Genomic DNA, 12,329 nt, shown 5'->3' with positions numbered 1-12,329 from the left:
TTGCTGTTTGCTTCGTCCACTTTGGCTATACAGATAGTCCTTGATTTACAACCGGTCACTGAGTGACTATTAAAAATTACGATGAATCCCCCAAAAGATACGTACCACCCAGATTTGAAATTTGGATCTCTGCACCCGTTCCCCCCCCCCCCACATGATAGTGTTTTGAGCACTTGGGAGTTGGCCTGCATTTATGGATGATGGCAGTGTCTTTAGTCACATCTTCACGATTTACAACATTCCCCTCTCTGTCCTTCTGGTTTCAACTACTGACTCATACACGGTTGCAGTGGTAATTCAGTTAATTCAAGGTCACGAGATAACAAAAGAATTCAGGCCAGGAAAGAGTCTCAGACGCTTGTTTGAATGATTGGCTTTTAAATAGGAGCACGCAGAAGAATAGTCCAAAAATCAGTCCAAGCTTCCAAGAGCAGGATCAGGATTATTGGCCAATCCAGAGGTCAGAAGTCCAAGGTTTCTTTGGTGAACAGGATTCACAGGAACATCAGGCGGGCGCTGGGGTTCAGTTGTTGCTTCCAGCAAAAGGAATATGAGTCACAGCTGCCTCTTAAATCAGGAGGCAGATCAAGAGATTTTATTCTCTACCCGTGCGCAGCACTAAGACCTCATCTTCATCCGACTGTTTCAGCAGTCCCAGTGCCACTGTTTTTGATCAGCCTCGTGGCTTGGTGTCTCCTTGAGACGGATATTCCACCGATTCAGCTGGAGCAGATTCTGCCAATTACCTCCTCTAGACCGATTAGATCCCACAGATTAGGCCTCCTCCGAATTCCATCCGCCGGCCAGTGTCGACTGGCGACTACTCGGAGGAGAACCTTCTCTGTGGCTGCTCCGACCCTCTGGAACGATCTCCCCGTGGAGATTCGAACCCTCACCACCCTCCAGACCTTCCGCAAAGCCCTCAAAACCTGGCTATTCCGACAGGCCTGGGGCTAAAAAGCTTCTACCCCCTTCTCGAATGGTATGACTGTTGTGTGTTTTAAATTATGTATTGTTGCGCGTTGTTTTTAATTTTTGTCTGTATCCCCCTCCCTTAGTTGAGTTGTGAGCCGCCCTGAGTCCCCTTCGGGGGAAAAGGGCGGCATATAAATAAAATAAACATTCAAACATTCTTCAGATTTAGAATCTGAGTCCTGATCCTAAATCGCGATAGTCCATAACTATTCCCCCCCCCCCCAAAGTACGACAATTTCATAATCTTAACACTCCTTTCTCTTTTGAGGTGGTCATTACTATCTTGACGGGTCTTCCTGGATGCCAATCAAGTGAATTATGCTCATTCTTGGTCACGTTTAACAAAGAATATGGAAGGTTGGTAGAACCATTTTATTTTTTGTCCTTTCTTGGTGGTTGATTAAAAGTTACATTCAGCTGAAACCCTGGCCAGTCTTAGCACATTGCCGTCCGACAGACCTCCCAAAAGGGACAGTTGTCCCCAAACATCGTGCAAAATATAAGCATGTCTACTTCTCCAGCTTAAGAAATGTCGGGATTGTATCTCTCGGCTCTCGGCCAGCTTGAAAACGGGAACTCTGATCCCTGTAGGCCCCGTTACATGTAGAAGTCCCATCTATAGAGAGACTATTCAGTTGGCAGGAATCTTTCAGATAAACCATGTTGTGGTGGAGACCATGGTGCTCTCGAAGCTCAGTGGTTTTCTTGCAGACGTTTCATCACCCATCTAGTTAACATCATCAGTGCTAATGAGGTTATCCACTTGGTTAATGAAATTTCTGCAAGAAATCCACTGAATTCAGCTAGCATAAAGGACCCCACTACTACTACTACTACTACTACTACTACTACTACTACTACTACTACTACTACTACTACTCTCTGCCAACCTCACTCCCTTCTAGCACTGGTGGTGTTTGGTAATGAAACATCTGCAAGAAAACAACCAAATTCAGACAGCACCAAGGACCACATATTCCTCCTCCTCCTCCTCCTCCTCCTCCTCCTCCTCCTCCTCCTCCTCCTCCTCCTCCTCCTCCTCCTCCTCCTCTCTGCCAACCTCACTCCCTTCTATCACTGGTGATGTTACCTAGTTTGGTAATGAAACGTCTGCAAGAAAACAACCAAATTCAGACAGCACCAAGGACCACATATTGCTTTTCTTCCTCCACCACCACCTCCTCCTCCTCCTCCTCCTCCTCCTCCTCCTCCTCCTCCTCCTCCTCCTCCTTCCCCTACTCCTCTTCTCTGCAAGCCCCACTGCCTGCTAGCACTGATGATGTTTCCTAGTTGGGTCATGAAACATCTGCAAGAAAACCCCCAAGCTCAAAGACCACCAAGAATCCCACAGTCCTCCTCCTCCTCCATAAACCCCACTCCCTTCTAGCACTGATGATGTTACCTAGTTGGGTCACAAAACATCTGCAGGAAAACTACCAAGCTTAGAGAGTACCAAAGACCCACAACTACGAGCTGCAAATAATTCTTGTCTCTGGAAGCCAAGTTCGTATTTGCCGTGCTCCTGTTTTAACAGTTTGGGTTGAGGAGTGGAGCAGGGCTCGGGTGAGCGCAGCAAATAAACCATCTTCCTTCCTTTAAGGTGGCTTGTTTATCGCCAAACCATGGACAGTCCTGAATGCTTCAGCGCTGCCCACTTCCAGAAGTACCTCTCCGGGGTCCTTGAATCTCAGCACAGCCGAAGCAGCCGGCCTTCTGCTTATCACCGGAAGAAAATGAGGCTCCTGGTGGTCCTTCAAGGGTAAGAAGTTTCACCCACCCTACCAGGGTTGTGGGTTGTTTTGGTTTTTTTTTTAAATATACCCATCCTCGCTTCACTGTTGAAGGTTGAATTGGTTTTATACAGCTGGTCCTTGACTTAACAATTGGAAATAGAATGTCCACTGCTAAGCAGAGGGGTTGTTAAGTGAGTGATGTCAAAGTTTACAGTCGTTTTGGCCACGGTTGTTAAGCAAATCACTGCAGATGCTAAGTGAATTGTGCGGTCATTAAGCAAATCCAGCTTTCCCTTTGATGTTTGGAACTGGGCTGAGAAGGTTGCATATCTGCCTGCTTGCCTCTTTATCTATCTATCTATCTATCTATCTATCTATCTATCTATCTATCTATCTATCTATCTCTATCTATCAGTTCTCTCTCCCTCTCTCCCTCTCTCTCTCTCTCTTTCTCTCTCTCTCTCTACACAAACACACACACACACAATGTATATGACTATCAATCAATCAGCTCTATCTATCAATCTATCAGCTATCTATCTATCTATCTATCTATCTATCTATCTATCTATCTATCTATCTATCTATCTATCTGACTATCAACCATTCAGCAATATCTATCCTATCTATCTATCCTATCTATCTACCTATCTATCTCTATTTATCTCTATTTATGTATCATCTATCCATCCATCCATCCATCCATCCATCCATCCAACTATCTATCAGCCCGCTCTATCTATCTATCTATCTATCTATCTATCTATCTATCTATCTATCTATCTATCTATCTATCTATCTATCTATCTATCTATCTACCTACCTACCTACCTACCTACCTACCTACCTACCTACCTACCTACCTATATATCTATATGTACATCTACATATCTATAACTATATCTATACCTGTACCTATATCTATCTATAAAGGGACACGGTAGCTCAGTGGCTAAGAGGCTCAGCTTTTCGATGAGAAAGGTCTGCATTTCAGTGGTTCGAATCCCTAGTGCCGTATGACGGAGTGAGCTCCCGTTACTTGTCCCAGCTGCTGCCAATCTAGCAGTTCAAAAGTATGTAAAAAATGCAAGTAGAAAAATAGGAACCACCTTTGGTGGGAAGGGAACACCGTTCTGTGCGCATTCGGCGTTGAGTCATGCCGGCCACATGACCACGGAGACATCTTCGGACAGCGCTGGCTCTTCGGCTTTGAAACGGAGATGAGCACCGCCCCCTATGTGCAAGAGAAACCTTTATCTTCTCCCTCCCTCCCTCCCTCCCTCCCTCCCTCCCTCCCTCCCTCCCTCCCTCTCTCTCTCTCTCTCTCTTTCTCTCTCTCTCTCTCATCCCCTTTTGCGACCTTCTGACAAGCAGAGTCAACAGGGGAACCAGATCCACTTAACAACTGCAGTGATTCACTTAACAACTTTGGCAAGGAAGGTCATAAAATGGGGCAAAACCCGCTTAACAAATATCTCGCCTCGCCACGGAAGTTTTGAGCCCAGCTGTGGTTGTATACTTTTGCCACACATATATCCATTCCCAAAAAAACACGGGCTCTGTTTCAAGTTAACCAAGGCAGCCTTGAAAAGGGGGGGCGGGGGGGAGAATATTTTATGAAATACAAGATGTTTAATAATAAGCGAGTGGCTTTTAATATACACAACAAATATATTGTGGTTTTTTTAGTAAGCGGTTCCAAGCTATTCGGGGGGAGCAAGCTGCCTTATTCTTGATTAAAATCACATTCCCTAAATAAGTAGTAAAAAAAAAAAAGGATGTGGCCAGCATTGTATCTTGGGTGGAGTGTCTTGAATCTCCTTCCCCAAGGGAAGAACTGTTTAATCCAAGGGAATTCAGTATTAAGTGTGGAAACCTTCAGAGCATTGTGTAAACTATTTGAAATCTCGAAGTCCAAAGTATGCATTTATTCCGTGTTTTGTTTAGCATGAAAGAGCCCTTGGAAAGTCTTTAGGAAGGGCCTTTTATTTTTTTGCCTTTCTAATTTTGGAAACGGGGTGGAACTTAATGGATCACCATCACCACCAATAGCCCAGTGACGGTGAACCTTTTTGGCACCAAGTTTTTTGGCCATTTTGGGGGCCGTTTTGAGGCCTTTTGGGGGCTGTTTTCAGGCCATTTTTGGCCCCAAAAAACAGCCTGAAAACAGCCCCCAAATGCCCTAAAACCAGCCTATTTTTGGCCATTTTTCAGGCCATTTTCAGGCGCTCTGGTGCCCACGAAGACCAGCTGGCTGACGCACGGATGTCTGTTTTTTGACCTTTTTGGGGGGGCTGTTTTGAGGCCTTTTTTGGACTGTTTTCAGGCCGTTTTTAACCCGAAAAGCAGCTTTAAAATGCCCCCCAAATGGCCTAAAAACAGCCTGGGAAACAGCCCGAAAACACCCTGAGTTTTTTGGCCATTTTTCAGGCCGTTTTCAGGCGCTCCGGTGCCCACGAAGACAAGCTGGCCGGCGCATACCAGAAAAGCAGCTGGCGACGGCACGCATGCCCACAGGGAGGGCTCTTCATGGCAGCTGTGGCCTGCCTGCCATAGGTTCACCCCTCACGGCAAAATAGCCTTTTTGGCAAAATTCTAAAGTGCGAAATTAAGAATGAGAGTTGGGCCTTTGACAGATGCAGCCAAATAACCACAGGCATAAACGTATTCCCGTGATCGACGTGCTCGCAAAGCCTGTGCGATCGGGGATGATCCGAGCAAACTTTTTGGGAGATCTTCCCAAAATCCAGCAGCTGTATCCCATCTAAGGAAAAAGATGGATTTCACAAGGGAATAACCCCCCCACCCCCACCCCACCGCCAAAAAAAAGGGGCCATATTCTTCTCCTCCTCGGCCCATTTTTGATTTACTGGAAAGTGTGTCTCAATAAATAAATAAATAAAAATTGCAAGAGACTTCCTGGTTGCGTTTTGGGGATGGGGGGTGGGTGCGGGGGTTCTCTGGGTCCATAACCCAGAATCTGAAGGCTGAGTCAGCTTGCATTCCTTGGGATAACTTGCAAACAATCCCTCAAGGCCACCGTTTTTCCCTGGGGGGGGAGGCAAGGGGTGGGGTGGGGGCATCTGGCATTTGAATGTGGAGGGTCTCCTTTATTTGACCATTCCCAACGCGAGGCCTTCCAGATGTGCTGGACCAAAGTGCCCTCTCCTCCCCCCCCCAATCAGTATCTGGGTTGCAGTGGAGCACATCTGGAAGAGGTCGAATGAGAACTGCAAGGAAGTAATAAAACAAGTTGTCCTGGGTTTAACGATCTCAGTTGAACCCCAAACCTTTGCAGGAAAACAGCCGAGCTCAGAAAGCCCCAAGGATCCTATTGTCCCCCTCCTCCTCTCCCCTTCCGCTCTGCAGACCCCACTCCCTTCTAGCATGGATGATGTTACGTAGTTTGATCATGGAATGTCTGCAAGAAAGCCACCAGCGCCAAGGACCCACTCCTCCTCCTCCTCCTCCTCCACCTCTGCCTATCCTACTTCCTTCTAGCACTGATGATGTTACCTAGTTGGGTAATGAAATGTCTGCAAGAAGACAACCAAGTTCAGAGAGCACCAGGGACCCCCCCAGTCGTCGTCCTCTCTGCAAACCCCGCTCCCTTCTAGTGTTGATGATGTTATCTAGGTGGGTAATGAAATGTCTGCAAGAAAACCGCTTAGTTCAGAGAGCACCAAGTACCCCTCAGTTATCTTCCGCCTCGTCCTCCTCTTCTTTGCAAATCCCACTCCCTTCTAGCACTGATGATGTTACCTAGTTGGGTCATGAAATGTCTGCAAGAATACCAGCCAAGCTCAGAGAGCATCAAGGACCCCACAGTCCTCCTCCCGTTCCCCCTCTCCTCTCCTCCTCCTCCTCCTCCTCCTCCTCTCTGCAAACTCCTCCCCTTCTAGCACTGATGATGTTACCTAGTTGGGTCATGAAACGTCTGCAAGAAAACAACTAAGCTGAGAGGGCATCAAGGACCCCATAATCCTTCTCCTCTTCCCCCTCTGCTCCTCCCCCCTGCTCTCTGCAAGCTCCTTCCCTTCTAGTCCTGAGGATGTTACCTAGCTGGGTCATGAAACATCTGCAAGGAAAGAAGGAAGCTCGGCGAAGCATCGTGGTTCATCCCTGAGCCGCCAATGTTCTTTTCTACCAGAATCAGAAATGAAACCCTACCCCAGAACGACCGGAGGAGAGGTGGCAGATTTAGCCACGAGGAACGAGGGCCGAGAGAGAGGAGCGGGGTGGCATTTTCAAAGGAGCGTCGACGCAGGAGGAGGTTACGACCTGCCCTCGGTTGCTCTACCAGCCACGGGTGGGAAGTTTAAGAGCAACGTGGCGGAGGATATACATGTTTTAAAAATTCCCCACAGTGACAGAGATTTTGACAGTGGGGCCCGTGACCCTGAGCGTGGTGGGCTAACCTTTCCCTGCACAGGTTCAGTCGGAGGTTTGGACGGCCATCTGTCGGGGGGATGCTGTGATTTGGACCCTTGCCCTGAGCAGAAAGTTGGGCTTCGCAAATTCACAATCTCAACTCCGTCGATCCGGCAAACACGGGTACTTTTGCCCAGAAATCCAATCGCAGTTCAGTGGCCCTTTCTAGATGCCACTAAGATGCGTTTATTTAAGCAGATTCCCATCGCTGCACCTGTGGGCGGGAGTTTTCCGTCCTTTCTATAAGGAGTCCCTGACTTAACGACCACGATGGACCCCAAATTTTATGCGGCTATATTTTATGTTTTGCCCCAGGTTACGATCTTTCTTGCCTCGGTGAATCACTGTGCTCTGGCCCAGCTCCCCAACACGACAGACCCTCTGTATTTTAAATCAATTATTCCCTTCTTAGGAGCGCCGGCAGCTCCGGCAAAGAGTTTCTCTCTCACCGCAGGTCTGTCCGGCAGGGAGATGAATAGTCGTTTGCCACTTTTATTCATCTCTGCCCTCTGCCTTTTATCCCCAGAGCTAGAGTGGGGCTTTGCTAGCAGCGGTGGCTCTTCCGTCCCAAGGACCGGCCCATAGATTTCCACTGCTCTCCTCTCCTCTGCCACATCTGTTCTTCTGCACCCCCTGCCTTTTATCCCCAGAGCTAGAGTGGGGCTTCGCTAGCAGCGGTGGCTCTTCCAGCCCAAGGACCAGCCCATAGATTTCCACTGCTCTCCTCTCCTCTGCCACATCTATTCATCTCCGCCCGCTGCCTTTTATCCCCAGAGCTAGAGTGGGGCTTCGCTAGCAGTGGTGGCTCTTCCGTCCCAAGGACCGTCCCATAGATTTCCACTGCTCTCCTCTCCTCTGCCACATCTGTTCTTCTGCACCCCCTGCCTTTTATCCCCAGAGCTAGAGTGGGGCTTCGCTAGCAGCGGTGGCTCTTCCAGCCCAAGGACCAGCCCATAGATTTCCACTGCTCTCCTCTCCTCTGCCACATCTATTCATCTCCGCCCCCTGCCTTTTATCCCCAGAGCTAGAGTGGGGCTTTGCTAGCAGCAGAGGCTCTTCAGTCCCAAGGAGCGGCCCATAGGTTTCCACTGCTCTCCTCTCCTCTGCCTTCTGCATATCTGTGCGTCAGGCACTGGACCCAGCTGTTCCTCCTCTTCCTCATCAGCCACCTCCAGACCTGGGGGGTTTTGACTCTCCATCTGAGGGCTGACGGACAGCCCAGCCTCCCCCCCCCCTCTCTCTGACATCTCCATTCCTTCTTCCCCCTCTGAGCTGGCCCTGACTCCCACGCCTCCTCCTCCTCTGACTTGGCTGCTGGAGGGGCCGGTGGCCAATAGGCCACAACACTCTGCAGTTCTTAGTAACACCCTTATTGTGTGAATATGGCTTCCCCATTGACTTTGCTTGTCAGGCGGTTACAAAGGGTGGTGGCAGGACTCTGCAACCGTCATAAACAGGAATCAGTGGCCAAGTGTCTCAGTTTTGATCACGTGATCACAGGAACGGGTCGTAAGTGTGAAAAACAGTCACGTTTTTTCAGAGCCATTTTAACATTTGTCGCTAAACAAACGGTTGTAAATCCAGGAACCATCTGTACAGGTAGGTAATCCTCGACGTATGACCTCAGGGTGAACCAGACTCCCCAAGGTGGTTGTTAAATGAGTCACGTCTGATTTTATAGCTTCCCCCCTCCCCCTCCCCATGGCTGTTAAGGGAATCACTTCAGTTGTTCAGTCAAGTTGCACGGTCGTTAAGCGAATCCAGCTCTTCCCCCGCCTCCTCCAATTGACTTTGTTTGATGTCCTCCGCAGATACACTGACGTGATTGACGTTGTCCAGGCCCTTCAGACTCACCCGGACGCAGACGTGAAGGCCTCCTTTGTGATTGGCGCAGTCACAACATGTGTCGAGCCCCTCAGCTCTTACATGGAACACAGGTATGTCCCCCCATCTCCATGCCCAGGTGCCTTTTCTAGCAGGTCCAGGTGTGGGCAATTAATTTTCCCCTCATAAGAAACTGAGACTGTTGTGGAGGGCGGCCCTTTATTAATTTAATGTATTTATTTGTATCTGTTGTGGTCCGCCAGCGGAGCAGGCAGCAGATTCGGACAGTGAGGAGGGTTGGGGAGGAAGATGGGCCAGTCCGGGAGTCTGGGGAGGGATCTGATGAGGGCTCTGTGTCAGAAGCAGAGAGGAGGCCAGAGCCGTCCGACAGTTATCAGCTTCCATCAGACATCAGTGAGGCAGAGGAACAGCTGGAGCCTGTTCCCAGTGTGCGCATGCACAGAGTGGCCAGACGAAGGGAACAGCTAAGGCACAAAGTCAACTTGGGAGTAAGGCCACAGGTGGACGGTGAATGGCCCCTCCCAGAGGACATAAAAGAGGAGCAAAAGGGGAGTGGAGCTTGAAGGAGGCACTTAGTTCATTCCTACATTCTTGCCAAATATTGCGGCATCTGAAAGATCTCTGCGTGGCCACTCGCCAAGCCTGATAATTGTGAACTCTCTTGAAAGACTGTGGGAGAGGAAAGATTTTGCTGGAGAGGAGTTCACTGTAAATTAAATAAGAGGGGTTTATCGGGACGAGGACTCGGCTTCGTGCTGCTGGGGAAGCCTAGACCAGATCAATATCCCATCTTTTATTATTTTTTACAAACAACTCAAGGTGACCAACGTGTTCAACTATTATTTTCCCCACAACAACCCTGTAAGGTGGGTTGGGTTGAGAGAGAGAGAGGGAGAGAGAGAGAGAGAGAGAGAGAGCAACTGGCCCAAAGACCCCCATCTGGCTTTCATGGCTGAGGTGAGACAAACTCTTGCCTCCTCCTTCCTAGCCTGAGGCCTTAACCTAGAGGTCCCCAAAACGTGGCAGCTTTAAGACGTGTGGACTTCAACTCCCAGAATTCCTCAGCCAGACAGAGTTGAAATCCACACGTCTTAAAGATGCCAATTTGGAGACCTCCCCAAATTAGGCCAGAATGGCTGAGATTACCCAAAAATGTGGACCTCTGTTGGCTTCCATGCCCTCAAAGAGCACAGCAAACTACCTCCAGGAGGAAAATGATTAAAGCTATGTTCCTCAACCTTGGCCATTTGAAGATGTGTGGACTTCAAGTCCCAGAATTCCCCAGCCAGCGCATGGCTGGGGAATTCTGGGAGTTGAAATCCTCCAGGCTTAAAGTCGCCCAGGTTGGAGACCCAAGTTCTAGAAGTATGTTCACTCACAGAACGTCATTGAATTTGAATCCCGAGAACAAGCTTGTCACAGATTTAACTTTCTCTAAAAGTTCTTACTACGAAGATTCCCACATTCATCCTTGTCTTTTTTTTTCTTCAGGTTTCTCTTCCCCAAGTTTCTGGACCAGTGTTCGCAAGGTCAGTTATTTCTCCAAAGTTGGCTTGTCGGGATGAACTGGCACAAACTCCCCAAAGTTCCTGCAGTGGCATGCCCCATAATCCTGTTAAACATAAGCCGTGTGATCTGGGGATAATGGCCGTTTCTTCTAGGAGGCCCTAGACCATCTTTCCACTCCCCGCCATCCAGTCAGAGCTGAAGAAGCTTCTTGGATGAGAAGCGAAACATCTTCGAAGAAAAACAAGAAAGTCCAGTTCTGCCTCTTGGAAAAAAAAAAGCAGCTTTAAGACTTGTGGACTTCAACTCCCAGAATTCTTAAGCCGGCAAGGGGAGGGGGAGGGAAACAGTGGGCCTTTTTTTTTATGACCTTTGGACTTCAACTCCCAGAATTCCTGAGCCGGCATGGAGAACAACGTCCCTTTTATGACTTGTGAACTTCAACTCCCAGAATTCCCCACCCAGCATGGCTACCTGACGGATTCTGGGAGTTGAAGTTCACAAGTCATAAAAGGGCTTTCGTCCCCCATGTTGGCTCAGGAATTCTGGGAATTGAAGTCCACAAGTCATAAAAGGGCCGTCGTCCCCCATGCTGGCTCAGGAATTCTGGGAATTGAAGTCCACAAGTCATAAAAGAGCTTGCGTCCCCCATGCTGGCTCAGGAATTCTGGGAGTTGAAGTCCGCAAGTCATAAAAATTGTTCCCCACCTCTGCTTTACGAAATGGCAGTCTGAAATTCCAAAGAATGGAGCATTCTTGACCTTACATTGATGGTATTTTTTCCTTGGCAGGTTTAGTGAGTAATGTGGTGTTTACAAGCCACACAACCGAGCAGAGAAGCCCGCTCCTTGTCCAGCTGCAAAAGCTCATCCGAGCTGCCAACTCTTCGGTTTCTTTTATCCTGGCAGAAAACGGCATCGTAACTCGGTAATCCATAAAGCATTTGAAAAGTCCAAAAATGATAAAAGCTTGAGAAATAGCATGTGGCTTAGTCCCCGCTGCATTTTCCCTGGAGAAAAGTCAGCTGTTAAGAATATATCTATATATCTATATATTATTTGTATCCCACCTTTATTATTATTTTTATAAATAACTGAAGGTGGCAAACACAGCCAGCAGTTTCCTCATCCGGCTTTCTTTCACAACAACAACTCTTGTTAGGTAGGTTGGGATGAGAGGGAAGCCAAGATCACCCAGCCGGCTTTCATGCCTAAGGCAGGACTAGAACTCACCGTCTCCTGGTGATTGGCCCAAAGTCACCCAGCCGGCTTTCATGCCTAAGGCAGGACTAGAACTCACCGTCTCCTGGTGATTGGCCCAAAGTCACCCAGCCGGCTTTCATGCCTAAGGCAGGACTAGAACTCACTGTCTCCTGGTGATTGGCCCAAAGTCACCCAGCCGGCTTTCATGCCTAAGGCAGGACTAGAACTCACTGTCTCCTGGTGATTGGCCCAAAGTCACCCAGCCATCTTTCATGCCTAAGGCAGGACTAGAACTCACTGTCTCCTGGTGATTGGCCCAAAGTCACCCAGCCGGCTTTCATGCCTAAAGCTGGACTAGAACTCACTGTCTCCTGGTGATTGGCCCAAAGTCACCCAGCCAGCTTTCATGCTTAAGGCAGGACTAGAACTCACTGTCTCCTGGTGATTGGCCCAAAGTCACCCAGCCAGCTTTCATGCCTAAGGCAGGACTAGAACTCACTGTCTCCTGGTGATTGGCCCAAAGTCACCCAGCCAGCTTTCATGCCTAAAGCTGGACTAGAACTCACTGTCTCCTGGTGATTGGCCCAAAGTCACCCAGCCGGCTTTCATGCCTAAGGCAGGACTAGAACTCACCGTC

At 48.7% G+C, this 12,329-nt stretch overlaps 1 protein-coding gene across 1 annotated transcript in view; it reads left to right on the top strand.

Annotated features, from left to right (window-relative positions):
* The window catches only part of LOC116523303 (uncharacterized protein C20orf194-like), a 55,666-nt gene that overhangs the window by 26,615 nt on the left and 16,722 nt on the right, over positions 1-12,329 (top strand). Inside the window, 5 exon segments of the mRNA XM_032238406.1 lie at positions 1,244-1,332; positions 2,576-2,734; positions 8,951-9,076; positions 10,476-10,513; positions 11,282-11,417. Of these exon segments, the coding sequence (XP_032094297.1) occupies positions 1,244-1,332; positions 2,576-2,734; positions 8,951-9,076; positions 10,476-10,513; positions 11,282-11,417 (548 nt within the window).

This window comes from Thamnophis elegans, unplaced genomic scaffold (genome assembly GCF_009769535.1).
Source record: "Thamnophis elegans isolate rThaEle1 unplaced genomic scaffold, rThaEle1.pri scaffold_160_arrow_ctg1, whole genome shotgun sequence".
Lineage (NCBI taxonomy): Eukaryota > Metazoa > Chordata > Lepidosauria > Squamata > Colubridae > Thamnophis > Thamnophis elegans.
The sequence above is the reverse complement of the archived record's forward strand: the minus strand, read 5'-3'. Positions and strand labels throughout refer to the sequence as shown.